Genomic DNA, 26382 nt, shown 5'->3' with positions numbered 1-26382 from the left:
GCCGAAGGCAGCGGCTTAACCCACTGAGCCACCCAGGCGCCCAATAAATAAAATATTTTAAAAAATCTTTGTAAAAAAAAAATATAGATTTTACAACCATAAAGGGTAAAATTTCAATACATCAAAACTTTTATAGAGAAAATAAATCATAGGATGTTTGTCCAATTCTTTAGATACAATTTAATTTCTTCCAACAATGTTTCGTAGTTTTAAGAGTACAAGTTTCCCACTTCTTTTTGTTAAATTTAGTCCTAAGTAGTATGTTATTTTTGAATAAAAATGAAATGTAAAGGTAAATGAAATTACATTTATATTTCATGCTATGTAAATGAAATTAGTTTCTTAATTTCATTTTTTGATTGTTAATAGCAAGTTTACAGATATACAATGGATTTCTGTAGTTTGATCTTGTATCCTGCAACCTTGCTGAACTCATTTATTAGTTGTAACAGTTTTTTGGTGGATTCCTTGGGAATTTCTATGTACTTTATCATATCATCTGCAAACAGAGATTATTTTACCCTTTCCTTTCTGATATGGATGCCTTTTATTTCTTTCCCTTGCCCAGCTCCCTGACCTAGAACCTCCAGCACAATAGTGGACTAAAGAGGCAAAAGTATACATCTTTGTCTTGTTCCTGATCTTAAAAGGAAAGTATGCAGTCTTTCACCATTAAGCACAATGTTAGCTGTGGGTTTTAGTCTGTGACCTTTATCAGGTTAAGGAAGTTCCTTCCATTCCTATTTTGTTGAGTGTTTTTGTAATAATGGAATGTTGTCCGGGTGGTTCGGATGGTTAAGCCTTTGCCTTCAGCTCAGGTCAGGATCCACTCCTGGTCCTAGGATGGAGCCCCACATCAGGCTCCCAGCTCAGCAGGGAATCTGCTTCTCCCTCTCCCTCTGCCTCTCCCCCTGCTTATGTGTGCTCTCGCTCTTGCTCTCTCTTTCAACTAAATAAATAAATCTTTTTAAAAATGATGGAATGTAGTATTTTTTTCAGATGCTTTTTCTGAGTCTGTTGAGATGATCCTGTGATTTCTTGTTTTTAATTATACTGATACAACACATTACATTAATTCATTTTTAGGTGTTAAACCAACCTTGCATTGCTGGGATAAAATAATCTGATTCTAAGATTCATATAGAATTTCAAGAAACTCAGAATAGCCAAGTAATCTTGAAAAATACAAAACAGGACTCTCACTTCCCAATTTCAAAACTTGGAGAAAGTAAAAATAAATACATATATTTATGGCGAACTGATTTTCAACAATTGTCCCAAAAACATATAAATGATGCTGGAACAAACTGGATATTCACATGCAAAAAATGAAGTTGGACCCTTTCCTCACACCATATAGGAAAATTAACTCAAAATGGACCAAAGACCGAAATATAAGAGCAAAATTATAAAATACTTAGAAGAAAACAAAGGGGTAAAATTTCATGACTTTGGTTTTTGCAATTTATGAGGTGTGGTTTTACAAATGCTCTCAAAGAAATTGATAAGAAAAATAGTAAAATCCACAAAAAGAAATAGGGAAAGATAAAAATAGCCAATTCATAAAAAACACTATAAACACCCAAAAAAGCACACAAAAAATAGGACATCACCAAATGCTAAGAAATAAGAACGAAAACAGAGCTCATTTGCCGACCAGCTCATCACGGTGTTGAGGACGGTGCAAGCGCAGCACCTGAGACGCAGACGCAGGTACGCATACACTGTGTGCGCACAGCAGCGTTAGCTGCATGTTGAATCGATACTTAAATAAATCCCCAAACACACACACCCATGCCTGAAGGAAGTAAACCAGAGGGTAGTAGTAGCCAAACTGTACTGTAAAATTACATAGATGGATTATAATGAGAAAAATAGCATAAAAAAGTAGGTTTTTAAAAATCTATATGCAAATAAGATTTTCCCTTTACTGTAACTGAAGGAATTAAAAGAACAATGAGGAAGAGAGCATTTGGAGAGAAAGACAGGCTGCCACCCAGAGCAGAGGGATCACAGAAAAGTTTCTGTTGCTACAACCCAGCACCCAGCAGTGGAGGCAACAGGTACCACAGGAATGTGCATTAGTTGTGTGGAAACATCCTTATATATTACCTGCTTTGGAAGTAACAAGCTGCAGCACCAGAGGCCGTCTGGTTACGATGCCCGACCCTCGAGGGAGAAAGTCCCTAAAAAAAAAAAGAAAGAAAGACTAGATTAAGACATTTTATATAATTCTGATTACGTACAAATCTGTAAGTTAAGTCCCACTGTAATTCTCTTAACTCCCAACCTTTGAGTGTATTATATGTCTGAAGAATGTTAGACCCATATTCTAAAAGAAGCATCTGCAAAGTAAAAAAGGGAGGTTAGGGGAAGGCCTTATATTGAATATTAATCCATATGTATTATCACAATGACCTCTCTAGAATATGTCACTCATTCATTTAGCTGAAATTAATGAAAGTTTGTATTAAATTACTTTGTATTTTCACTTTATCTTTACTTTCAGAGAATCAACATTTATAAAAAAAATGTGATACAGAAATTAATCCTTACATTCTTTTTATAATTAAAAAATTCAGTTCTCTATCCAGCTTCAAGGTCAACATGGACCATTACTATAGGTATTAAAGGCATATAGATTGTGCCTTCTAAATATCCTAAAATTTTTTTCCAATAAAAAGTGACAATAAAATATAGGATAAGTAGAGATAAATATCATATATGTAGAAATTAACAGCAGAGAAAACACTGAAGTTTGATTTTTGTGTGTTCTCATTCCTGATAAGTGGGAGTTTATTTAAAAGGGGTGTTTTTTTGTCCTTTCTGCCGGTGGACACTGCCAAGTAAGCATCGGTAAAGTCTCCCCTCCACCGCCATCATGTCCAAGTCAGAGTCTCCCAAAGAGCCTGAACAGCAGCGGAAACTCTTCATCAGGTGTCTGAGCTATCAAACAACCGAAGAGAGTCTGAGGAGCCATTCTGAGCACTGGGGAACACTTACGGACTGGGTGGCTATGAGAAAATCAAACACCAAGTGCTCCAGAGGCTCTGGGCTTGTGACATATGTCCCCATGGAGGAGGTGGAGGGAGCCATGAATGCGAGGCCACACAAGGTAGATGGAAGAGTTGTGGAAGCAAAGAAGGCTGTGTCAAGAGAAGATTCTCAAAGACCTGGTGCCCACTTAACTGTGAGAAAGATTTTTGTTCGTGGCATTAAAGAAGTCACTGACGAACATCATCTAAGAGATTATTTCGAATAGTGTGGGAACATCAAAGTGACTGAGATCATGACTGACAGAGTCCGTGGCAAAAAGAGGGGTTTTGCTTTTGTAACATTGGATGACCATGACTCTGTCGACAAGACTGTCATTCAAAAATCCCATCCTGTGACTGGCCATGGCTGTGAAGTAAGGAAAGCGCTCTCTAAGCAAGAGATGGCTACTGCTTCATCCAGCCAAAGAGGTCGAAGTGGTTCTGGAAGCTTTGGTGGGGTTGGTGGAGGTAGTTTAGGTGGGAATGACAACTTTGATTGTGAAGGAAACTTCAGTGGTTGAGGGGGCTTTGGTGGCAGTCGAGGTGATGGTGGATATGGTGACAGTGGGGACAGCTAGAACGGATTTGGTAATGATGGAAGCGACTTTGGAAGTGGCAGAAGTTATAATGATTCTGGCGATTACAACCATCAATCCTCAGATTCTGGACCCATAAAAGGAGGCAATCTTGGAGGCGGAAGCTCTGGCCCTTATGGTGGTGGAGGCCGATACTTCGCCAAACCACGAAACCAAGGTGGCTACGGTGGTTCCAGCCACAGCAGGCGCTACGGCAGAGGCATAAGGTTTTAATTACCGCCAGGAACAAAGCTTAGCAGGAGAGGAGAGCCAGAGAAGTGACAGGGAAGCTACAGGTTACAACAGATTTGTGAACTCAGCCAAGCACAGTGGTGGCAGGGCCTCGCTGCTACAAAGAAGACATGCTTTACACAATACTCATGTGCATGGGCAAAAAAAAACCCAAGGACTATATTTGTGACTAATTGTGTAACAGGTCATTTTAGTTTCTGTTCTGTGGAAAGTGTAAAGCATTCCAACAAAGGGTTTTAATGCAGATGTGTTTTGTTTTGGGTCTTTTTCGCACCCATGCTGTCGATTGCTAAATGTAATAGTCTGATCATGATGCGGAATAAATGTGTGTTTTTTTAAATGTGCTGCGTAAAGTTAGTCTACTCTGAAGCCACCTTGGTATAATACCCCAACAGTGTGAAGTTAGAATTACTTCAGGGTGATGCCAGGTTCCATTTGAAATTTATTTGCAACCTCCTTGGGCACAGAAGCCATTGCCTCCACAAACCTTGGTATAGTTGAACTGACAGTTAATGTGTTGTGACCTGGAGTTCACCATTAAAAGGTCACCCAAGCAAAGTCCAGGAGTTTATTTGGTTATTAATAAGATTGTTGGCACATTCTATGCAATATACCTAAATTGAATTATGGTATCAGATAAAGTTATAGTAGGATTAAAGTTTGTGTGTCATCCATTATCATGTGTAATCATTAAATGATTTAATATTCTCTTAAAAAAATAAAAGGGGAGCTTTTAAACAAATTGAGATTATATTTTATTTTTATTTTATTTTATTTATTTATTTGACAGACAGAAATCACAAGTAGGCAGAGAGACAGGCAGAGGGGGGGGGGGGGAAGCAGGTTCCCCGCTGAACAGAGAGCCCAATGCAGAGCTCGATCCCAGGACTCTAGCATCATGACCTGAGCCGAAGGCAGAGGCTTTAACCCACTGAGCCACCCGGGCACAGCAAGATTGTGTTTTAAATGCATGTTAATATACACTAGACCAGCTAAGAAAGTATTTTATAATTAACTCTTCAATGCCACATAAATCATACTGATTGTGCAATGTCAAATTCATTAACAAACCTATAACACAGCTTTTAAATCCATTTAGAATGCCTTACAAATTTGGATGATTCAGCATTTTAAAAATTACAAATAAATTTGACTCAATGTCAGTGTTTCTCAAAAATGGTTCCAGGACCACCAGAAAGTGTTATAACCACAGACGTCCAGGATTCGTCCTAACCCTACAGATTCAGAACGCCCAGGGGGAGGTGTGCAGCATCCCTCCTCTGAACAAGTCCAGGGCTTCTGACGCTCACCGTGGACTGAGAGCCACTGACCTCACATCGGGGTACGTCACTCAACACTTCAGTAGGTGATAATGGCATGGGTCATACTATGAGTTCTGTGGAAAATCTGGTAGACGGAGCTTCAACACAATGGATTTCGATGAAAACAGCTTATACAAACAGTAAAGTCCAGTGAGGATGCCACAGAACCCAAGCCTTTAGCCCTACTGGTCCTGTAGATTAGAGTTGCAGAGATGAAATTAAACAGAATTTCCCCTACTACAAACAATTTATTTTGCAAGTGCTAGTGTAAATTCTAACAGAGGAAATAACACTGAACAGCCTCTTAACTAAATTAAAGCATTACTCCTTGATTCCAAGGGCTGAGTTTCAGTTGGAATGTCACTATGCAAGTAAAATAAATATAGAGAAATTATGGACTTGCATTGCTCCCCAAAAATGCCATCTGAAGTAACGTTATTTACTCACCAAAGAAATTCACTGAGAAATTAAGAATGTTAGGGAGATGCTGTGGGCATCACCCGCACTCATCAGACACTGGAAGTTTGAAATCTAGTAGGAAGATGAAGACATGCACATCGAAGACCATTAAAGGAGGGGACAGATATACTATATTGGAGTTCAGAAAACAGACACATAACTCTCCTCTGAAAACATCTAAATACATATAATTCAATATTCTTAATATTCTCCGGGAACTATATTAGAGTATGTGCTAGTGTTAATGGTTTCAATAATGACTTAAATCTTAGAACAAGGAGAGCATCTACTCTATGTCTAAAACCAAAAAGAAGTCAACTTGAGAATCCATACGGATAAAGGGAAAACAAAACCAAACTCCACAGCAAACTGGGAGGGAATCTGTTGGAGCGATGAGAACTCTGAATGAGATTTGAGGATGTACAGATAGATGCCAAAGAGAAATATTCGCATTTCAAATGCCTGAATAATGCCATTTAATGAAATCGATAAAATACTTTCTTAAAAAAATTTTTTAAAAGGTAAAGAAGGGGGAAAGGAAGAAGAAAGAAGGAAAATTCGGTCCTTGATACCTTCATGCTGGGGTCTGTTTCAACTCGTGTTTTTTTACTATGTATTTATAACGTAGATTTCATAACCATCCCTTTGAACATTATTAAAGCAAAACATAATGTATCAAACATTTTAAATAACAAATAATTATCATGCGTTCGGCTGAAAAGTAAGCCCAAAGATCTCTCTAACCTCTTTCTCTACTTTTTTATGAAGCAAACACCTTTGCATTGAAAGTAATAAATGGACTCAGGTACCCAACCCCCTTCTTACTAACTCGCCCTTCCTGGCCCCCTTTGCGGCTCTCACCAGTCCTACTTCCAACACACGTATTCTCACCAGAAGTCGAAAGATTTGGTAACCAAATCCTGCTGTTTGGAAATCTCTCCTGACTTCATAGGAGTACCTATGCGCAACAAAGCACTAGAGAGAAGTTTCTCTCTTCTGAAGAGTCAGTGACTAATCTGGCATCGTGAAGACTCAAGTCATTCTGATGGTCCAGCAGCATGAAAACCTTATGCCCATGTGCCCGGCACACTGCTGCTGTGCAAGCTAAGGGGTGAGCCCTCAGATGAAACCCAGAGAGCTTTGCTTCGAGACTCAGCCCCACCACTGAATGGAAAAAATTCTCTCTAAATCTTGGTTTCTTTTACTACTAAACTGAGACAACCTAGGGTGCCTGGGTGGCTCAGTGGGTTAAAGCCTCTGCCTTCAGCTCAGGTCATGATCTCAGGATCCTGAGATCGAGCCCCACGTTGGGCTCTCTGCTCAGCGGGGAGTCTGCTTCCTCCTCTCTCTCTGCCTGCCTCTCTGCCTACTTGTGATCTCTGTCTGTCAAATAAATAAATAAAATCTTTAATAAATAAATAAATAAACTGAGACAACCTTATGGATCAAATGAAATGCAATATATGGCAACTTTTTAAAAACCCAATCACCAATGAAAAAAAGTAGTACTATTACTATTGCTATAACATAGCCACAGCACGTTTTCTGTAATACTGCAGTATTCTCTCATTAAAAAAAAAAAAAAATGAAAATAAAAAGCCTCTATGCACAATATTTTAACATTCATGAATGGAATTTTTTTTTAAAGATTTTATTTATTCAGCAGAGAGAGACACAGCAAGAGAGGGAACACAAGCAGGGGGAGTGGGAGAGGGAGAAGCAGGTTTCCTGTAGAGCAGGGAGATGATACAGGGCTCGATCCCAAGACCCTGGGTTCTTGACCCAAGCCAAAGGCAGATGCTTACCAACTGAGCCACCCAGGTGTCCCTTGTGAATGGAATTTAAAAATGAGGAGCCATAGACCCCACCTGAACCCCTTTGTGTTGACCAGCCACACAGATTTGGAAAGCTCAGTTCCTTATCTGTGCCTCCAACAGGGAGCCAAGGCCCTGATACAAATAAGCATGAATAATTCATTAGCCATTATACACAACCATCCATTTGAATTTTATTCTTTTCTATGCAATAGGTGGTTGGTTCTCCCATAGGTACACCTTATGGGAAAATCCTTTGCTAAATTAATGCAGAAAAAGATGACTGTGCCTTTAGTATTACTGTGGATACACATTTCTGTTTATGGTCATGTATATAAAAATACAAAATCTGCATACCATTTTTCTCCTTTTTTTCTCATTTGCATGAAACTTCAAGGTAAAAAACAAGAAAAGTGATCTGAAGACTCAGCATCATCTAATTAACTCCGTTCTATTGCCTGAGTGTCTTGTTTATGTGTTTATAGTTGGACTGTACAGACTGTAAAGCCGGACGAGTACTTCCCACTCAATGCCACAGAGCAGCGACAACTCCAGTGTTTTTCTTCCCTCTGGACCCACCTCAATAAAACATTAATCTGAACAGTCTTAACAGCTGGTCTTCAGGCAATAAGTCAATGCTCTTTCATGGTTTTCCAACTCCCGCACAGAAAGTAGAGACAATTCCCACACTATGGTATAAGAACCATCTTGATAACACTTCTTACTGGCTCTTCTAGAAACTGTGCTAACAAGAAATATTATTATTGGTCCACTAGGAAATAACTGACCTTTGGAAACCTTAAAAAAAAAAAAAAAAGGAACACATATTTCCTACATCAACCAAGTTAAAAGAAATGTTTCCCTTAGCAAAACAAAGTAAGTACAGATATGTTTTTTCTTTAAGACAGATGCAGATGATCATTAACCAGATGATCTGTTCAGTAAACAAATGTTTAACATCTGCCCTTGACCAAAGACAAGAGGCATAACTTACACTCTCCAAGAAGTTAATTGAGATAAATGATTCATTCGAAGATAAGCTCAGTTTTAGAAGAGAATGGCCTGCAAACGACAAGCGTGACTGTCATATGGTTAAGCTCCACACAAGGTGAAACACTGATGTAGATCAGACCTATTCTGCTTGGGGAAACAGCCAGAAACTATTTCAGAGAGACAAAGAGGTGGAAGGCCTCCAGAAGGGATCAGGGTGTACAAAGACCTGGAAGACCAAAGTAACACAGAATACGGACGCGCTGTAAATATTAAAGAAAGGTCAGAATGGGGTGGAAACGAGTCTGAAGAAAAAGGCAGGACCGACCTCAGAGGCCCTCACTTGTATTTTTTTTTTCTTCCTATAAGAATAGAGAGGCACCAAAGAGTTTTAAGTGATCTGATTTGCATTTCAGAAAAATCACCAGGAGACTGTATAAGTAACATTGAAAAAAAGAAAAAGACAGGGAGACTAGACACTGGCCAGTCTGGGTCATTGAAGAAGAAGATGATAAAGGTTAAGTTCAGAAGAGTAAAGGCAGAGATGGAGAGAAGATATCAGAGAGTGGACAACTGACGGGACAAAATTATCATTCTGACGTGGCATGGAGTGATATGGAGGAGTCAGGGTAAACCTCGTAGCTCTGCATGGGTCAGCTGGTTGAACAGTGGTACCATCAACCAGACGAGGCAATGCAGGAAGACCCCGTTACAGCGGCTGTTCACGCAGTGTTTGTCGTGTGCAGGCACCACTCTCATTTGGTTCTCGGGGAGGTGCTGCTGTTATGCTCACTTCATGGAGGAGGAAGCTGAGACAGAGAAAGTTCACATAATTTTCTCAGAGTCACAAAGCTACTGACAGATCTAGGACTGATACCCAGGGAGCCTAAATCTAGTTTCTGTGCCAGTGTGACCATCAGACTATGCTACAGTGTAAAGGAAATGGGGAAGAAGGTAAGGGAACAAACTGGATATACTGAAAGCTACCTGGAGAACATCCGACCTGGAGACAAGTGTACAGCTAGATGAGCAAGTGGAACTCAAAGTAGATCTCCTGTCTGGGGATAAACATCTGACAGACATTCATGGACCGGGTAGCTAAATCCAAAAGAACAGACAAGGAGGAATGGAGTGGAGAAGAGCGATAAATAAAAACTCCAGAAAATTCCAATATTTAATGGATACTGAAAGAAACAGAACTAACTGAAAGGCTGAGAAGTCCCCAAAGAAGTAAGCCAAACATTATAAGTCGCAGGTATTCCCAAAGTCACACTAGTTTCTTAGTCATCTCCACCTAAAAGTCTCTTACTGAAACTCTACAGTTGAACTCATTATCATCCACCCACATTTTCCCTCTTCGTTCCCAGTCATTCCCTCTTCATTCCCTCTTCATTCCCCCATCATCAGCACCCACACGTATCAGCCAAGCCAAGTACATGGGAATCATCCCTTCTCCATCTTCCTCTGTCTTCATTCTCACAACTGGTCACCAAGTGCTGCTGATTCCACCCTCTTAGTATCTCTTAAATCCAAAAAGTTCTCCTCTATTTCAATCACCACTGCAGGTACCACCAACACTCATATAGACCGCTATAATAATGTCCCAATTAATTTCCCTGGATCGAAATTGAGCATACTTTAATCAGACCTCAACAATGATGTAAGTCCCATCACATCACTTCCAGACACTAAATCATTTCCAGACTCTAAACCATTCAATGACTTTAGCACATCTTTAGCATGAAATCCAAACAATAAACAAAGCAGATAAAAAGTCCTGTCCTCTGTGGAAGGTTCTGCGTGCACGTGCACTCTTAGGCTCAATGTCTTGGCACATTCGACGTTGCCCTCTTGAGATGCCCTCCCCCCCACTTCTTCCTCTAGCCAACTTCTACTTGATCTTCAACACTCACCTCTACATCATCTTCTCTGAGAAGCCCTCCTTGAAATCCCCCATGCATGCCCCTATCTAAGCTCTCAACACACATGTGTTACCCTGGTCTAATTACATGTCGGCTCCCTCAGCCCTGTGTTCCTCCTAGTGCCTTCTTTAGTGCCCAAGTATTAATATTTTTAATACTTTCTACCTACGCTGTCACTCCCCAACTGGAAGATAGCTAAGTGGGATTTTATATGTACTGAAAAAACAGCTAAGATGACTTTCAATTTACCAATAATTTGTTGAGGTCACTTAAGTTTACATTTTATTATGAATGTTTAAGATCCAACTGTATATACCAAAGTAAAAAAATACAAAATATCAGGTCAGCCAATATTATGGACTATCTAAAGACACAGAATAGAATTTGAAGGAAACTATTTTTTCAAAACTCCTAGAGCCAAAATATTTTTAAAATTATTTCTTAAAAATGAAAGTCCCCTTCTAGAAAATTATCTTCGAAGTATAACTTTATTTGCTCCAAAATAATCCTTGTAGGATTACTATTTCATAGTCCTTTAAAATGATAACCCAACTAAAGAGAGAGAGATAAAGAAGGAAAGATGCGACAGAGAAAGAGAGAAACAGAAACAGACAGATCCTTGCCAAATACGACCCACCTCCTGCCCCAAGAAGCACTGAGGTCATATACTCCACATTCTAGACACAATGGTGCTGTGAAAATGGCTTTGTGCTTCCATGCCTAATCCCGGAGCCTTGCCAACAATTACAATGCCACTTCAACTGTTGAAAGAAATAATTATGCCAAAAGCCACAGATTTAATTGGAAATTTTCCAAAGAAGTTTCCTTTTATTCCCTAAATTCTTGGCACAGTAAGAACATAGGCATTTACAGATTTGTAAAAGATCACATATTTCTGCTATCAGTTACTCTGTAATTTGAGGTATACAATAAATACCACCATCATTTTGTTTGAAAATCATAGTTTTGAATCCATTTGCAGGAAACACAATGTTTTTATTTTTTTACTAACATCTAAGAAATTTCCAGTCAAATTAACCTTTCATTCCCAAAGCTCAAAATTTCTAAGGAAAATGTTTTCATTAAATCTAACCAATCAATAAATAAGAGTTTCTCCACAACATTCAAAATGCAAAATTTCTGAGTCCAGATCTGTAAACTGAATGAAGAAGCCAGCTCTAGTTTGCAAATACAATGTGCTCTCCCCACCAGGAAACCCACAAGAACCTAATGCCTTCATATTTAAGCCATTTTATTTGTTTATTCAGAAAGCCAATTTGTTCAAAAGTTTAAAGCACCAGGTTAATGAGTCCCAACATAAAGAAAAGGTATATAGCTCTTGCTGTATTCCGAAGCACAGGCTGTGCCTTGCCCTGGGTCTCTGCCCCACCAATGGATGATAAAAGGGACAACTAAAGAGACTGTGAGTTGCCTGAATATCCATTTCCCCCTATTTCTTATTAACAGAGTCCCAGTTCTGTTGAAGAAAGGCATTGGGCCCAATTTTAATAGTAAATAAACAGACAAACAAATCTATATTTATTTGGATAAATAACTTTAATGGGCCCATTGCCTTTCTCAATCGCTATTGAGAAAGGCAATGGGCCCAATTTTAATAGGTAAATAAACAGACAAATAAATTAATATTTTCTAGCCTCGTTTGCAAATGGGGTATCCACATAACTAAGTTTTAGTCAGTAAAATGTAATTAAAGCTTAAAGCTTTAGTCAGTAAAATGTAATTAAAGTCCCAAGTTAAGTAGCATCAACTTTAAGGGGTGCCCAGGTCACTCAGTCAGTTAAGTGTCTGACTCTCAGCTTCGGCTCAAGCCATGATTCATTCCATGGGCTGTGGGATGGGGCCCCGCATCTGGCTCCACACTCGGTGGGGAGTCTGCCTGGAGATTCTCTCCCTCTGCCCCTCCCCCACTGATGCGCACTCCCTCACTCTATCTCTCTAAAATAAATAGATCTTTAACAAAAAAGAAAGAGTTCCTTTAAAAAGGTCTGACTTAGCTGATATATACCTTTTGCCCTTCCCTCTTCTTTTTTCTCCCGGTCAGTTATACATGAGAGGAGAGCTACAGAACCCGTCTTAAGCCACAAGGCACACTAGAAGATAAAAGCTACAGACTAAACATAGCAGAGAAGAAAAAAAACAGTCTAGCATAGTGGTGACATTATGATACCCATTACTATACCCGTACCTTATTATACCCATCCTGGTATGCGACACCCAAGAAAAAGAGAGAGCACACACACACTATATTTTAGAACAGTGTTTCTCAACCTCTTTTTTTTTATTGCCTCCCCAAGGGCCTTGTTATCCATTTTTCTCCGTTAAATGTAATACCACAGATACACTGTGTACACATCCATGCTTTATACATGAGAAGAATAAGCTTACTTTGTTCCCCAAGAAGTAATTTTTGCCCCCTTGGGAGCAATCTCACTCCCACTGAGAATATGTGCTACGGATCAAAGAAGAAGAAGAGAAGCTGGACACCAAACCTCCCTCCTGTCAGCTGTTCTTGCCTACAGGGTTTCTAGACAGCTTCTAGGTCAGACAGCTTTTGCCTCAAACCCTTACACATTCCTTCTGAATCCTAGAAGCATGAGGTTGGACCTTTTGGAAGCTTCATCTGGCCTAGTTATGAGGAGGGCTTGAGGCCTAGTACCAACAAAGCTGAAAGGCCTCCTGTGCTCCTTCTCCGTGGAGCCCACACATCAATCTCAGACCTTCGTACCTGAACACTGCGATGAGCAGGAAAGGCCCAGGCGTGGAAGACCACAGTCCGTGAAAAGAAACTAGACAGAAACAAGAGAACACTTCTCCAATGACAAGGGTCAGGGCTGATGAAGGCGGCAGTTCAACTGTCCCCTGAAGACCTGGCTTGGAGAAATATGACCCAATCACTGTCCCTGGTCCTGTTTATTGACAGTTCTTACAGGGGGCTAGAAGGAAAGAGTGTGGATAAGAGTAGAAGTAAGCTTCCACAGTCAGTATTATGCCCACCTATTTCCACTTTTCCTAAGATGTTGGAAGAAAAAATAGGTATTTAATTAGAAACCTAAAAAGTATAGGTCAGTTTCTCCACTAAACAGAACGGAGAGCCATAGCCACACAGTTTATCTAAAAAGAATGGGAATCTGATTTTCTAATTGTCAAAGAGGGATTTAAGTGGATCCTTGGAGCTAACTCCTCCCTAATTCTCTAGAAGCCTCATCCATTATCCTTCAGGCAAACCTTTTACTCCCAGAACATCCGGTCCCAAAGTCACTTCACACTAATTTCATGCCTCCGTGTTGAGTATTCTACCATGGAAGCCCCTCGCCAAGGCATCACCTTTCTTTACCGATTTCATTTTAAAGACAGAATGTTGGCACAGTCTCCTATAGAATGCATTTCTTGAAATGCCAGTACATTTAAACGTTTTTCCTCTTTATTCCAAGGTACTGTGAACCTCAGTCACGTCTCCTCCCCTAGACAAGTTCACTTAGGACAGGGACCTCATTTCTAAAAGGCCAGTATTTGGCACAGCACCTGGCACAAAGAAGGTACTCAGCAGGGACTTGGTGAGCAAATAAAGTTAGCAGTATAGGAATTAAAACTGTGAATTTACTGGAAATACAAATTTTAAGGGTTAATTAGAAAATAAATATGCAGGGGCACCTGGGTGGCTCAGTGGGGTAAGCCGCTGCCTTCAGCTCAGGTCATGATCTCAGAGTCCTGGGATCGAGTCCCACGTCGGGCTCTCTGCTTAGTGGGGAGCCTGCTTCCTCCTCTCTCTCTCTCTCTGCCTGCCTCTCTACCTACTTGTGATCTCTCTGTCAAATAAATAAATAAAATCTTAAAAAAAAAAAAGAAAAGAAAAGAAATATGCAAATGCTCATAATTAAAGATGTAGGTATAATGTATGTGGTCTATTATTTTCTTATCTGAAAATGTTTATTTGTTGTTGTTGTTGTTGTTTGTTTAATTTTTTTTTTTCTGTGACCCTGTACCATTGACTGGAAATTTTAAAGAGCAAGAGAAAAAGGAAGAAAGAAAAGTACTCAATACCTAATAGATGATAAATAGGTATATAGATATATCAATATATTATATATATTTTTAACACATACATTATAAACACCTAGATATTTCTTATCTTAAAAGTTACTCTTGACTCTACATTCCCAGTGAAAGTTTAGGAAAAACACATTTATTAGCTCCAACTCCTAAAATGTATTAAAAATAGCCAGTGGGGGGCGCCTAGGTGGCTTAGTGGGTTAAATAAAGCCTCTGCCTTCAGCTCAGGTCATAATTCCAGGGTCCTGGGATCGAGCCCCACATCGGGCTCTCTGCTCAGCGGGGAACCTGCTTCCTCCTCTCTCTCTGCCTGCCTCTCTGCCTACTTGTGATCTCTGTCTGTCAAATAAACAAAATCTTTAAAAAAAAAAAAAAAGTAGCCAGTGGGAACACCTAACATAGTTCAAAAACTTTTGGTTATTACTTAACAGATTCAGCTGACCAAAGAAGGCATACTAATGAGTAAACGTAAGAATTACTTTCTCTACCCATACCTCTCTGAGTACAGCAATTAGACTATGTTATCCAGTTGTATATGTCGAGTAATACATAAATTATACGTCCACCAACATCAGTAAACTTAGTGTGACTAAGGTTACAATTTTATTTCTAGTCCAGACTGTCTGTTGTGCTACAATGACTGGTGGCTCCCTTCTTCATTTAGAGTAGATAGCATCTCAAAGCACACCTGCCTCAGCAGCAATGTTTGCTCTTTTATCCTGAGACCTAATAACATGTTTTATAAACAAGCACAGAAGCTTTTGAAAATTTAAGAATTCCAAAGAAGGAAAGACCATTAGTTTGAAAATAAAACAATCAAGACCAGGGGAGGGGGGAGTGCAGTGCTTGGGTGGCTCAGTCAGTTAAGTGGCCAACTCTTGATTTCAGCTCAGGTCATGATCTCAGGGTCTTAAGACTGAGTCCCAAGTTGAGCCCCACCTCAAGGCCCACAGCTGGCTCTGTGCTCAGTGTCTAGTCTGCTTGAGATTCTCTTTCTCCCTCTCTCTCTACCCCTCCCCCAACTCATGTGCACACACGCATGCACTCTCTCTCTCTCTCTCCGTCTCAAATAAATAAATAAGTAAAAATCAAGAGTAGCAGGAACTACTAATAAATCATGGCTATGAGAGTTTAAGACAATATTTAACATGGGAAACAGAACACAGATATATTAATAGAGTAACTATTCAAACCTGAATTTTTTCATCTTTACTAGAATTTTATTAAATAAGTATATAATATCAATAGCTGGGAAGTGCTTTTAAAAACTTCTTTTTCAGTTATCATGGTGGTTAAGAGCACAAATTCTTGCACTGAAATGCCTAGGTTTGAATTCAGGATCTACTACTTTTTGGCTCAGTTACCCACCCCACGTTGGGGGTGGAATAATAGGAATAATACAATCCTTTATCTTCAGGTGGCATTGAGATGTGCAACTCCAATGATCTTCAAGTTTGATGAAAGCAAAATGATATCTGAAACTTGGGGCGCCTGGGTGGCTCAGTTGGTCTAGTGTCTGCCTTTAGCTCAGGTCATGACCCAGGGTCTGGGATCAAGTCCCGCGTCAGTCTTCCTCCTCACCGGGGAGTCTCCTTCTTCTCTGCTTCTCACGTGTGCTCTCACTCTCTCTCAAATAAATATATAAATCTTTAAAAAACATATTTGCCTGAAACTTAAACTGTGTAATGGAATTTGAAGTAGCATATGGAATCAAACATACTATTTCTGTAGCAAAACAAATGAATATTTACAGTAATCGAGATAAAAAAAATACTATGAATAGCCTCACATCATTCAGGTCAAGTTTGACAGTAAATGAGTTTGGGTCAATATAAATTTTTGCAAAATGAGTTACAAAAATAATTTATTTTATTTTATTTATTTGACAGACAGATCACAAGTAGGAAGAGGCAGGCAGAGAGAGAGGGGGAAGCAGTCTCCCTGCTGAACAGAGAGCCTGATGTGGGGCTCGATCCCAGGACCCCGAGATCATGACCTGAGCTGAAGGCAGAGGCTTAACCCACTAAGCCACCCAGGTACCCCACAAAAATAATATTTAATTTTCAGATCATTTTGCATTCTGAAATTGTAGAATTCTGAAATTCAGATCATTTTGCATTCTGAAGCTGAAGAACATATTTAGCACAGAGTTACTGGTCAAAAATTTTAGCTGCCATCATCATCATCACCAGCATCATCACCATTACCACAATTTTTAGAGGAAATAGTCGTAAGTTATCCTGAAATTTGTTGATAATTAATTACACAAATTTGTTCCAGAATGCAATATATCTCCATAGCAATAAGTAGTGATTACCTTTTGCTAGCCATAAGCATGCAACTTTAGGGTAAGCTAGATCTAGTTTTTCATACTGTACCTCAAGTTTCGAGTGATGTGAAAAGGAAAATGTATCAAAATAAACACCTATAATTTTAACCTTTTCATCTGCTTCCTAGAAAGTCATCAACTACCGAAAGGCTTCATTCTCTAAGAGCTCTCAGTATTGTTCTATTGACTTCCCTGAGAAAGGTTAATACAAAACATGGAATGAAAGCTTAAACTAACAAAAGAATCAACACACATTCCAACCACAGTGTGCTCAATTCAAACACAGAATGAAATGAACCCCCTGGCATCTAGAATATTCCACAAGCGTGTGGCAAGTGTTATTTCTAGCCACTTAAAAGCACCAGTGAAAAGAGCTCAAATGCTTAGAAAAGAAAAGACCTCCACTCCCATGAGGAGAGGCATTTATTAGCACTTAACAGCCTTCTTTCATTGCCTTTCCACTGACGCATCTCTAATTGTTCCAATTATAATTTCAAGTAAAAAAGCCAATAATGCTAACGCCTATAGTTCAGTGTATGCATTGTGAAAAGAGGTCTTTAACAGCACAAATCAGATATAAAAGTATATGACAACGTGGGATCTGGGCAGGCAGTACTACAGTAAAGAGAAAGGAGATGGTACAGAATGAGCACTGGTCAAGATACCAACTTAGGTTCTAGCTGTGATCTCAACAGGCCATTAATTCTACAAGAGACTCAGTTTCTACATCATTAAAATTTGAGAACCAAACTAATGTCTTCCAATGCCTCTGCCACTTCCAGATATCTATTAATCTCTGAATACTTGAAGTAAATCAAGATACAGAGAATCTAATCCCTCTACTGGCATTCTAAGCAATCTAAGGCTTAGTGTTTTCACTTTCATAACTGGGAATGTTAGTATCCAGTTTCAGTCCAATGAGTGCTAGGACTATGTCTTATATAGTCCCCACTACCATGCATGGTATATAGCAGGTATTCAAAAATATCAGAGAGAATAAGAAAAACAGAGACAGACAGTAAAGCAAGAAGGCATGAAGGCACAAGGCCAGGAAGGCAGGATGAAACTGGGTTAATGATTTAATATGTCTAGAGCACGGCATGTAAGAGGACAATGATAAAAGACAGCTTGGACATGGGTTGCTTACTTCTAACAAAGATCGTTATGAGGGGGAATGTGGGTGGCACAGTCATTTAAAAAGTACAACTCCTGGTTTCGGCTCAGGTTGTGATCTCAGGGTGGTGAGATCAAGCCCTGTATCAGGCTCTGTGCTCAGCATGGAGTCTGCTTAAGACTCTCTCTCCCTCTCCCTTTAACTCTCCCCTCACCAATCTAAAATTCTTTTTTAAAAATGAAAATACTAAGATTTGGGAGTGAAAGAATTAAAGACAGAAATCTCTTGATTCACTGGATGATAAGCAACATTTCTAACGTGAGTTCTAACATTAACATACAACATTAACAAAAGAGAAGCACTTTAAACTCATTATGTATTTATAAGAATAAATCTCTATTACCTTTGCTAATCTGAACAATCATGAATATTGTAAACATTCACTAATAGTCATATGTCAGGATTCAAAAGAAGAGTGAAATTTCATTTGTCATTGTCCACAGTTTATATTTTCCATGAAGTTAACACACAAGGTTTATATCTTACCTCCTGAGCCAACGAAATCGAAGATACAACAGACCAGTATTTTTTAAACTATGGAATATGACCAACAAGTAATCATGAAATCAGTTTGTAGGTCATGACTAACATAGTTTTTATAATGGAAAGGAATAGAATTCAATAGAAAATATGAGCATATTGGGGTGCCTGGGTGGCTCAATTAAGCATCTGCCTTCAGCTCAGGTCATGATCCCAGAGTCCTGGGATCGAGCCCCACACCAGGCTCCCTGCTGAGCAGGGAGCCTGCTTCTCCCTCTCCACCTATTTGTGCTCTATCTCTTTGTGCCCATTAAATAAGATCTTTTAAAAAGTACATTTCAAATTGAAAATTTATATTAAAGAAAGAAAATATGAGCATATCACATACAGAAATGTGAAATATTTCATAAAACTTCTGTTTCAGTTTCATAAATGTGCAGCGGGTCACAATGTAAATTGTCTCTCTTACAATGAGATTAGTTAATGTTTGAAAAACACTAGAGGAGTCTTTTCTAGTCCACGTTAAGACTGTGTTTGTTTGTGGTATTTTAGATATATTCCAATTCTACATTTCAACATGAAAAAAACTGTTGTCTATAAGCAGAGAATTTTAGAGTTTTAAAGAGTTTTATCAAGGCTTGAAAATCCTAGATTACTGTATTTTGAGTCCTATTGGGGTTGCGGTTTTTTAAATAGTGGATTAGTGTAAGCCTCAATGAGAAAATGAGATTTGAGCAATGACTTAGAGGGCTGAGTGAATTAGCGATCCTGGAAGATATGTGCTTGGCATGCTAGAAAGAAGTGAACAAAGGGAAGAAATCAAAGATTAGGTCAGAGGGAGAATAAGGGGTCATTGTAAGGACTCAGGCTTTTTTCTATGTGAAATGGTGAGCTACTGCTCTGACTTACATTCAGAAGGAAACAGACTTCATGATAATAAAGGCCATACATGTCAAAACTATACCTAATATCATACTCAACAGTAAAAAGCTAAAAGCTTTTCCTCTACCATCCGGAGTGAGAAAAGAATCCCTACCCACTCCACTTCTCTTCACCACAGTATTGGAAGGCCTAGCCACAATGATGAGGTAAGAAAAAGGTAAAAAGACATTCAAATTAGAAAGGAAAACATAAAACTATGACTATTAGCAAGTTACATGATTCCATTTATAGAAAACCCTAAAGATTCCACCAAAGAACTTTCAGATCTAACAAGTTAATTTGGTAAAATTGCAGGATACAAAATTAATATACAAAAATCTACTGTGTTTCTATACACTAATAACAAAACATCACAGAGAAACCAATAAATCCCATTTACAATTGCATCAAAAAGCATAAAATACCCAGGAGTATATTTAGGATATAAAAAAAAACTATAAACGGGGGCACCTGGGGTTAAGCCTCTGCCTTCGGCTCAGGTCATGATTTCAGGGTCCTGGGATCGAGCCCCACATCGGGCTCTCTGCTCAGCGGGGAGCCTGCTTCCCCTCATCTTTCTGCCTGCTTCTCTGTCTACTTGTGATCTCTGTCTGTCAAATAAATAAACAAAATCTTAAAAAAAAAAAAACCTGTAAACTAAAAACTATGAGACATTAATGAAAGAAATTGAAGAAGACACAAATAAATGAAAAGGTATTATGTACTCATGGATTAGAAGAATAAACACTGTTAAAATGTCCATATTTGGTACTTGGGTGGCTCAGTTGTTAGGCATCTGCCTTCGGCTTGTGTCATGATCCCAGGGTCCTAGGATCAAGCCCCACATCAGGTTCCCTACTCAGCGGGAAGCCTGCTTCTCCCTCTCCCATTCCCCTTGCTTGTGTTCCCTTGCTCACTGTCTCTCTCTCTCTCTGTGACAAATAAATAAGTAAAATCTCCAAAAAATTATTTAAATAAATAAGTAATAAAATGTCCATATTACCCAAAGCAACTACAGAGTCAACACAATCCCTATCGAAATTCCAATGGCATTTTTCACAGAACTAGAAAAAGTTATTCTAAAATTTGTATGGAATCACAAAAAGACCCTGAAGAGCCAAAGCAACCTTGAGAAAAAACAAAGAAGGAGGTATCACAATCCCAGATCTCAAACTATCTACAAAACTGTAGTAATCAAAACAGTATGGTATCAGCATAAAAACAGACACCAATATCAACAGAGATAAATAAGCCTGCACATATATGGTCAATTAATTTATAAACAGGAGACAAGAATATGCAATGCAGAAAGGACGGTCTCTTCAATAAATGGTATTGGGAAAACTGGACAGCTACCTGCAAAAGAATGAAACTGGACCACTCTTACATCATATGCAAAAATTTAACGCAAAACAGGGGCGCCTGGGTGGCTCAGTGGGTTAAAGCCTCTGCTTTCAGTTCAGGTCATGATCCCGGTGTCCTGGGATCGAGCCCCGCGTCAGGCTCTGCTCAGCAGGGAGCCTGCTTCCTCCTCTCTATTTGCCTGCTTCTCTGCCAACTTGTGATCTCTGTCTGTCAAATAAATTAAATTAAAAAAAAAAAAATTTAACGCAAAACAGATTAAACACTTGAATGCAAGACCTGAAACCATAAAACTCCTAGAAGGAAACCTAGAAAGTACGCTCCTTAACAATGGACTTGGCAATGTTTCCCTTGTACCGACTCTAAAGGAAAGAGCAGTGAAAGCAAAAATAAACAAATGGGACTCCATTGAACTAACACCACCAACAAAGTGAAAAGGCAACTTATTGAATGGAAGAACATATCTGCAAATCATGCATCCAAGAAGGCATTTTATATATATATATATATATAATATATTATATATTAATATATTATATATTTAATATATTTAATTATTTATTTAATATATTATATATTAATATATTATTTAAATATAATATAAATATAAATTTATATGTAAATATATAAATATATAAAGAATTCATGCACCTCAGTAATTAAAAAACCTGACTTTAAAAATGGGCAAAGGGGGGTGCCTGAGTGGTTCAGTGGGTTGGGCCTCTGCCTTCGGCTCGGGTCATGGTCTCAGGGTCCTGGGATTAAGTCCCACATCGGGCTCCCTGCTCAGAGGGGAGCCTGCTTCCTACCCCGTCTCTGCCTACTTGTGATCCCTCTCTCTGTCAAATAAGTAAATAAAATCTTTAAAATAAATAAATATAAATAAAGATGGGCAAAGGATCTCAAAAGACACGTTTCCAAAAAGACATCCAGATGGACAATAGACACATGAAAAGAGGCTCAACATCACTATTCATCAGGGAAATGCAAATCAAAACCACAATGAAATAACACCTTGTAGCTGTCAGAATGGCAATTATCAAGAAGACAATAACAAGTGTTAGCAATGATATAGAGAAAAGGGAATACCTGTGCCCTGTTGGTGGGAATGTAAATTGGTGCAGTAACATAGAAAACAGTATGGAGGTTCGTCAAGAAATTGAAAGTGGAACTACCATATGATCCCCAATTCCACTTGGGGGTATTTACCCAAAGAAAATAAAAACACTAATTAGAAAAGATTATGCACCCCTATGATCACTGCAGTATTATTAACACGGAAACGACCGAGGTATCCACAGATGGATGAATGGATAAAAGCGTGTGTGTGTGTATGATAAAACAGTATTCCGCTATAAAAAAGAATGAGTCTTGCCATTTGCAAAAACATGTATGGACCTTGAGATTATTATGCTAAGTGAGTAAGTCAGACAGAGAAAAACAAATACCATATGATTTTGCTTACACTGTACGTGTAATCTAAAAAAACAAAATAAACAAAACCAAACCCAGATTTCACGGATGTGTAGAGAACAGATTAGTGGTTGCCGAAGGGGAGAGGCGTAAGGAAGTTAAAATGAGTGAAGGGGATCAAGGATTACAAACTTCTACTTATAAAATAAACAAGTCATAGAGATATAATAATATTCAGCATGGGGAATATAGTCAATAATACTGTATTATCTTTGATGACGAATGATAACTAGACTTAGTAAGACAACCATTTTTCAATGTACATATACAAAGGTTAAGTTACTACGTTGTATACTTGAAACCTAATATAATATTGTATGTCAATTATACTTCAATAAAAAATGAATAAAAATAAAAGGATCATTATAGCTATCAAAAATAAACTGTAGGAGTCAGAGACAGAAAGAGTGAAAACAGGTGCACCTGGGTGGCTCAGTCAGCTAAGCATTCGACTCCTGGTCATGATCGGGGACTCCTGAGATCAAATCCCTCATTAGGGAGTTGAGGGAAATTGGAAGGGAGGGGAGGTGAACCATGAGAGACTATGGCCTCTGAAAAACAATCTGAGGGGTTTGAAGGGGTAGGGAGGTGGGAAGTTGGGGGAACCAGGTGGTAGGTATTAGAGAGGGCACGGATTGCATGGAGCACTGGGTGTGGTGCAAAAACAATGATACTGTTATGCTGAAAATAAATAAAAAATTTTTAAAAAAAGAATTTAAAAAAAAAATCCCCTCATCGTGCTCCACACTCAGCATAGAATATGCTTGAGAGATTCTCTCCCTCTCCCTCCCCCGTGCCCCTCACCCAACTCATACCCTCTCTCTCTAAAATAAATAAAATCTTAAAAAAAAAAAAGAGGCAGGGAAAACAGGAGATATTAGACTAATAGAAACAAAACATCACGGAGACCTGGACCAGCATCATAGTGATGGAAGTGGTGAAAGTAGGTCAGTTTGGGAGCATATTTAAAAGTAGGGCCCGCCTGGAATTACTTCCGCCTTGCAACATAAATTTGTAGGACATTTTTTCGTGTGTGTCCAGAAAGACTTCGGTTCAAATTCTAGCTCTATCGCTCACTGAATATATGCCTTGGTTATTATATTTTATCTCTCTAAATCTCAGAGTCCAGGTCTATAAATAAAAATGACATGATATACTCTAAAGGGTCATTGAAAAGAGTAAATAACATAGAGAGAGCACATAGCAGGACTTCAATAAATGTGAGTTTGTTTTCTTGCTATAATTATAATTATTTTGTTAGAAACATATTTTGTTAGAGACATCCAGAAGGCCCAGAGAGCCACATCTGCTAAACACTTCCTGGAAGTTAAGAATTTTTGGTGAAAATGACTTCAATTCCAAAATAAATTGGGTGCCTACAAAATATAAAAGATTTATACATTCTTATAAAAAAAAATGAAGATTCAGAATGATGCCAGACCCTTCACATTAGAGGATATCAGCAATGAGATTCTGTGCAGAAGTTTCTTGACAATCCGGTTCCCCATTTCGTAACTGTGGAATGCTGGGACATGGAGAACAGCTCTCCGGGGCAAGAGAGGCTGTTGGTCTTTGAAATGAAAAAAAAAAAAAAAAAAAAATTTTACTTAAAAAGAAAGTGCCCTAAAGAAGGAATTAAAAGTGGTTTTGTGTTTTGTTTTTTTTTTAACAGAGGACAACTGAACTACAGCTAAAAAGCTTTAGCAACGTTTGATGAGCTACTTCATTCATCTTTTCAGCAAATCTTTGAAAGCTGTGTTGTAGGGATTTTGAAAATATAGAACAATCTAGAACATTCCTTTCCCTCATTTCACAGTCTAGCACATCTATCCCTCATTCAACCATCACATGCTGAAAGCAAACTCTACCTACAAATTGAGGAGGTGGGTCATCTCCTAAATTTAAAAACTCTCTACTTCCAAAACCCCCCATTATATTTTTAGTCTTGAGACTCATGGATTCCAACTGCATAATTTACTTGTACTCATGCTGATTTTCCTGTCTGTGCAGCCTCTTCACTCTCAATAAAATTAATTTTGTGTATCACAAGTTAAAATCAACTCAAAATACCTCCCTCACTTACTAAGAACCTGTTTCCTAATAACCACTTCATTACATTTTACTAAAGTCCTCCTTCCTATTCGAGGTCCTCTCCTAAATCCAGCTCACAGTACGCAAATATTAAATGGCTATTCTCATCCCTATCACACACACCAAGAAATAAAAAATAAATCCTCAGCTCCATCAAAACAGGTCTCCCCAGGGACCCTGCCTCCATGGATACCACACTCCTCTGTTCAGTGCTACGGTGGCTCTCCCAACCTCAAATACTTCTGTCTCTTTAATAGGAGTCATTTCATTCGACTCTCACAACCAGTCTGTGATTTAAGCAAGGCCAGCATTATCTCTATATTGCAAATTAGGAAGCCAAGAATTATTTTTAGACTCCCTCCTCTCTGCTTATTCAAAAAGGAAAAGTGATATTCGACATGAATTCTGAGTGATGAATAAGCATTTTGCAGGTGGTTAGATGAGGACGAGGACATTTCAAGATGGGCACATAAAGGCCAGGGAGGCGTGAAAGGGAAGCACATATACGTGTACGCACACATTCGTGTATGCACACACATTCATGCACACATTCGTGTATGCACACAAGCTATGAACTGGTCCCCTACATTCGATTTCAAGGAACGTCACATCTCTTTGTTTCTCAAATTCAAACCAGTTCGGACCTCAAGGCCAAGATTCATTCATGTCAGTAAGAGATCTAATATCAGACATGTTTAAGGGCTCTTCGTTCACTCCTTGATTTGTATGAGACCCCAAAGGTGATGCAACGAAAAAAATGGTAGTCAAGTGCTTTTGCCAGTGGCCCATGGTGACCCCTACAGGAGATGCTCATTGTCTAAACCCCTGTGGCCCTGCTGACTTAGCATCCAGTGCTTACCGTCCACGCCACCCTCCCCAGCCTCTGTACCAGGTTAGCCACGGGGACCTTCCCGGTGTTTGTCAAGGTCATCTCAGTGTTCAGTCTTCCCTAGGACCCACATAACCACATCCACTTCAGAGCCCCCCAGGCATGGCTTCAACTAGAGGATGAGCTTCGACTACCCATGAAAATGCTCTATCTCTGATTTCCACCCCTTGGAAATCTCTTTTTCTCCAGAAGAAATCCCTGTCTTCTAAAGACAACCCGCAATTCTTTCAATAATTTTAGAGTTTAGTTGTTCTCTCAAAGACGTTAGAAATAGGATGGTCCTAAAAGCTTCTACCATGAAGTCTAAGAAAGTGTTTACCTTCCCTAGGAATAAGGAGGATTCCAGCTTTAGGAATGGAGTAGAGAGTTTCCCATTCCCAAGAACAGAATAAATACTTCCTTTAATGATGCAGAACAAACAATAGTGTTGTATTTTCCTATCTTGCTACAGTAAATCCTTGATAAGTTGCCCTGTTATATATCTAACCAATTGTAAGTCTCTTTTTCTCCAGTTAGATCAGAGGCACCCAGTATAGTTGCCACAGTAGGCACTCATATGTTTTGCATATACTGCAGCTGATTATTATAGAAGCCCATATTTTTGACAGATCACAAACCAAACTGTCCTTTAAAGTACAGCTAGGTGCCACAGATACAGCAAAGCTTATAGAACAGATAGAAGGATCACCTTTTTGGCGGAGCATGAAAAGGCATCCCATCACCTCTAACTAAAAATCAAGACTATGCTGGGGCGCCTAGGTGGCTTCGTTGGTTCAGTTTCCGACTTCCGCTCAGGTCATGGTCTCGGGGTCCTGGTACTGAGCCCCCCATGCGGCTCCACACTCAGTAGACAATTCGCTTGACTCTCTCACTCTCCCTCTGCCTTCCCCCCACCCCAGCTCGTGCTCGTTCTTTCTCTCAAATAAATAAATAAAATCTTAAGAAAAAGAAAACTAAGTCTGTCTCTGACGGATTCTAAACTTGGTCAGTAAAATATTTTCCACCAAGCACCAATCTGTCACAGTAAAAGCACAATAAACACATGTACTCCAGTCTAGAAGAGAATGAATTCTAGCTCTGAGATTATTTTTCCCATAGTAGAATACTTAAAGCATACAGAACACTTAACACCATTTAAAACAAAAGTAGAAACTTAAAATCTTTTAAGGTCTATGTAGAATTTCCAGCTATTACCTCTTTTTTACTTGATACTTAAATTCCCT

The 26382-nt window shown here is 39.0% G+C and overlaps 1 protein-coding gene and 1 pseudogene across 4 annotated transcripts in view; one reads left to right on the top strand and one right to left on the bottom strand.

Moving 5' to 3' along the window:
* The window catches only part of DNM3 (dynamin 3), a 540277-nt gene that overhangs the window by 449195 nt on the left and 64700 nt on the right, over positions 1-26382 (bottom strand). For all 4 annotated transcript variants that reach the window (XM_059412463.1, XM_059412464.1, XM_059412462.1 and 1 more), the window contains exon 2: positions 2113-2186. In XM_059412463.1, coding sequence (XP_059268446.1) covers positions 2113-2186 — 74 coding nt within the window. The remainder of the gene's footprint in view (positions 1-2112; positions 2187-26382) is intronic.
* LOC132025355 (heterogeneous nuclear ribonucleoprotein A1-like) lies at positions 2882-3844 on the top strand (annotated as a pseudogene).

This window comes from Mustela nigripes, chromosome 10 (genome assembly GCF_022355385.1).
Source record: "Mustela nigripes isolate SB6536 chromosome 10, MUSNIG.SB6536, whole genome shotgun sequence".
In the NCBI taxonomy this organism is placed as follows: domain Eukaryota; kingdom Metazoa; phylum Chordata; class Mammalia; order Carnivora; family Mustelidae; genus Mustela; species Mustela nigripes.
The sequence above is the reverse complement of the archived record's forward strand: the minus strand, read 5'-3'. Positions and strand labels throughout refer to the sequence as shown.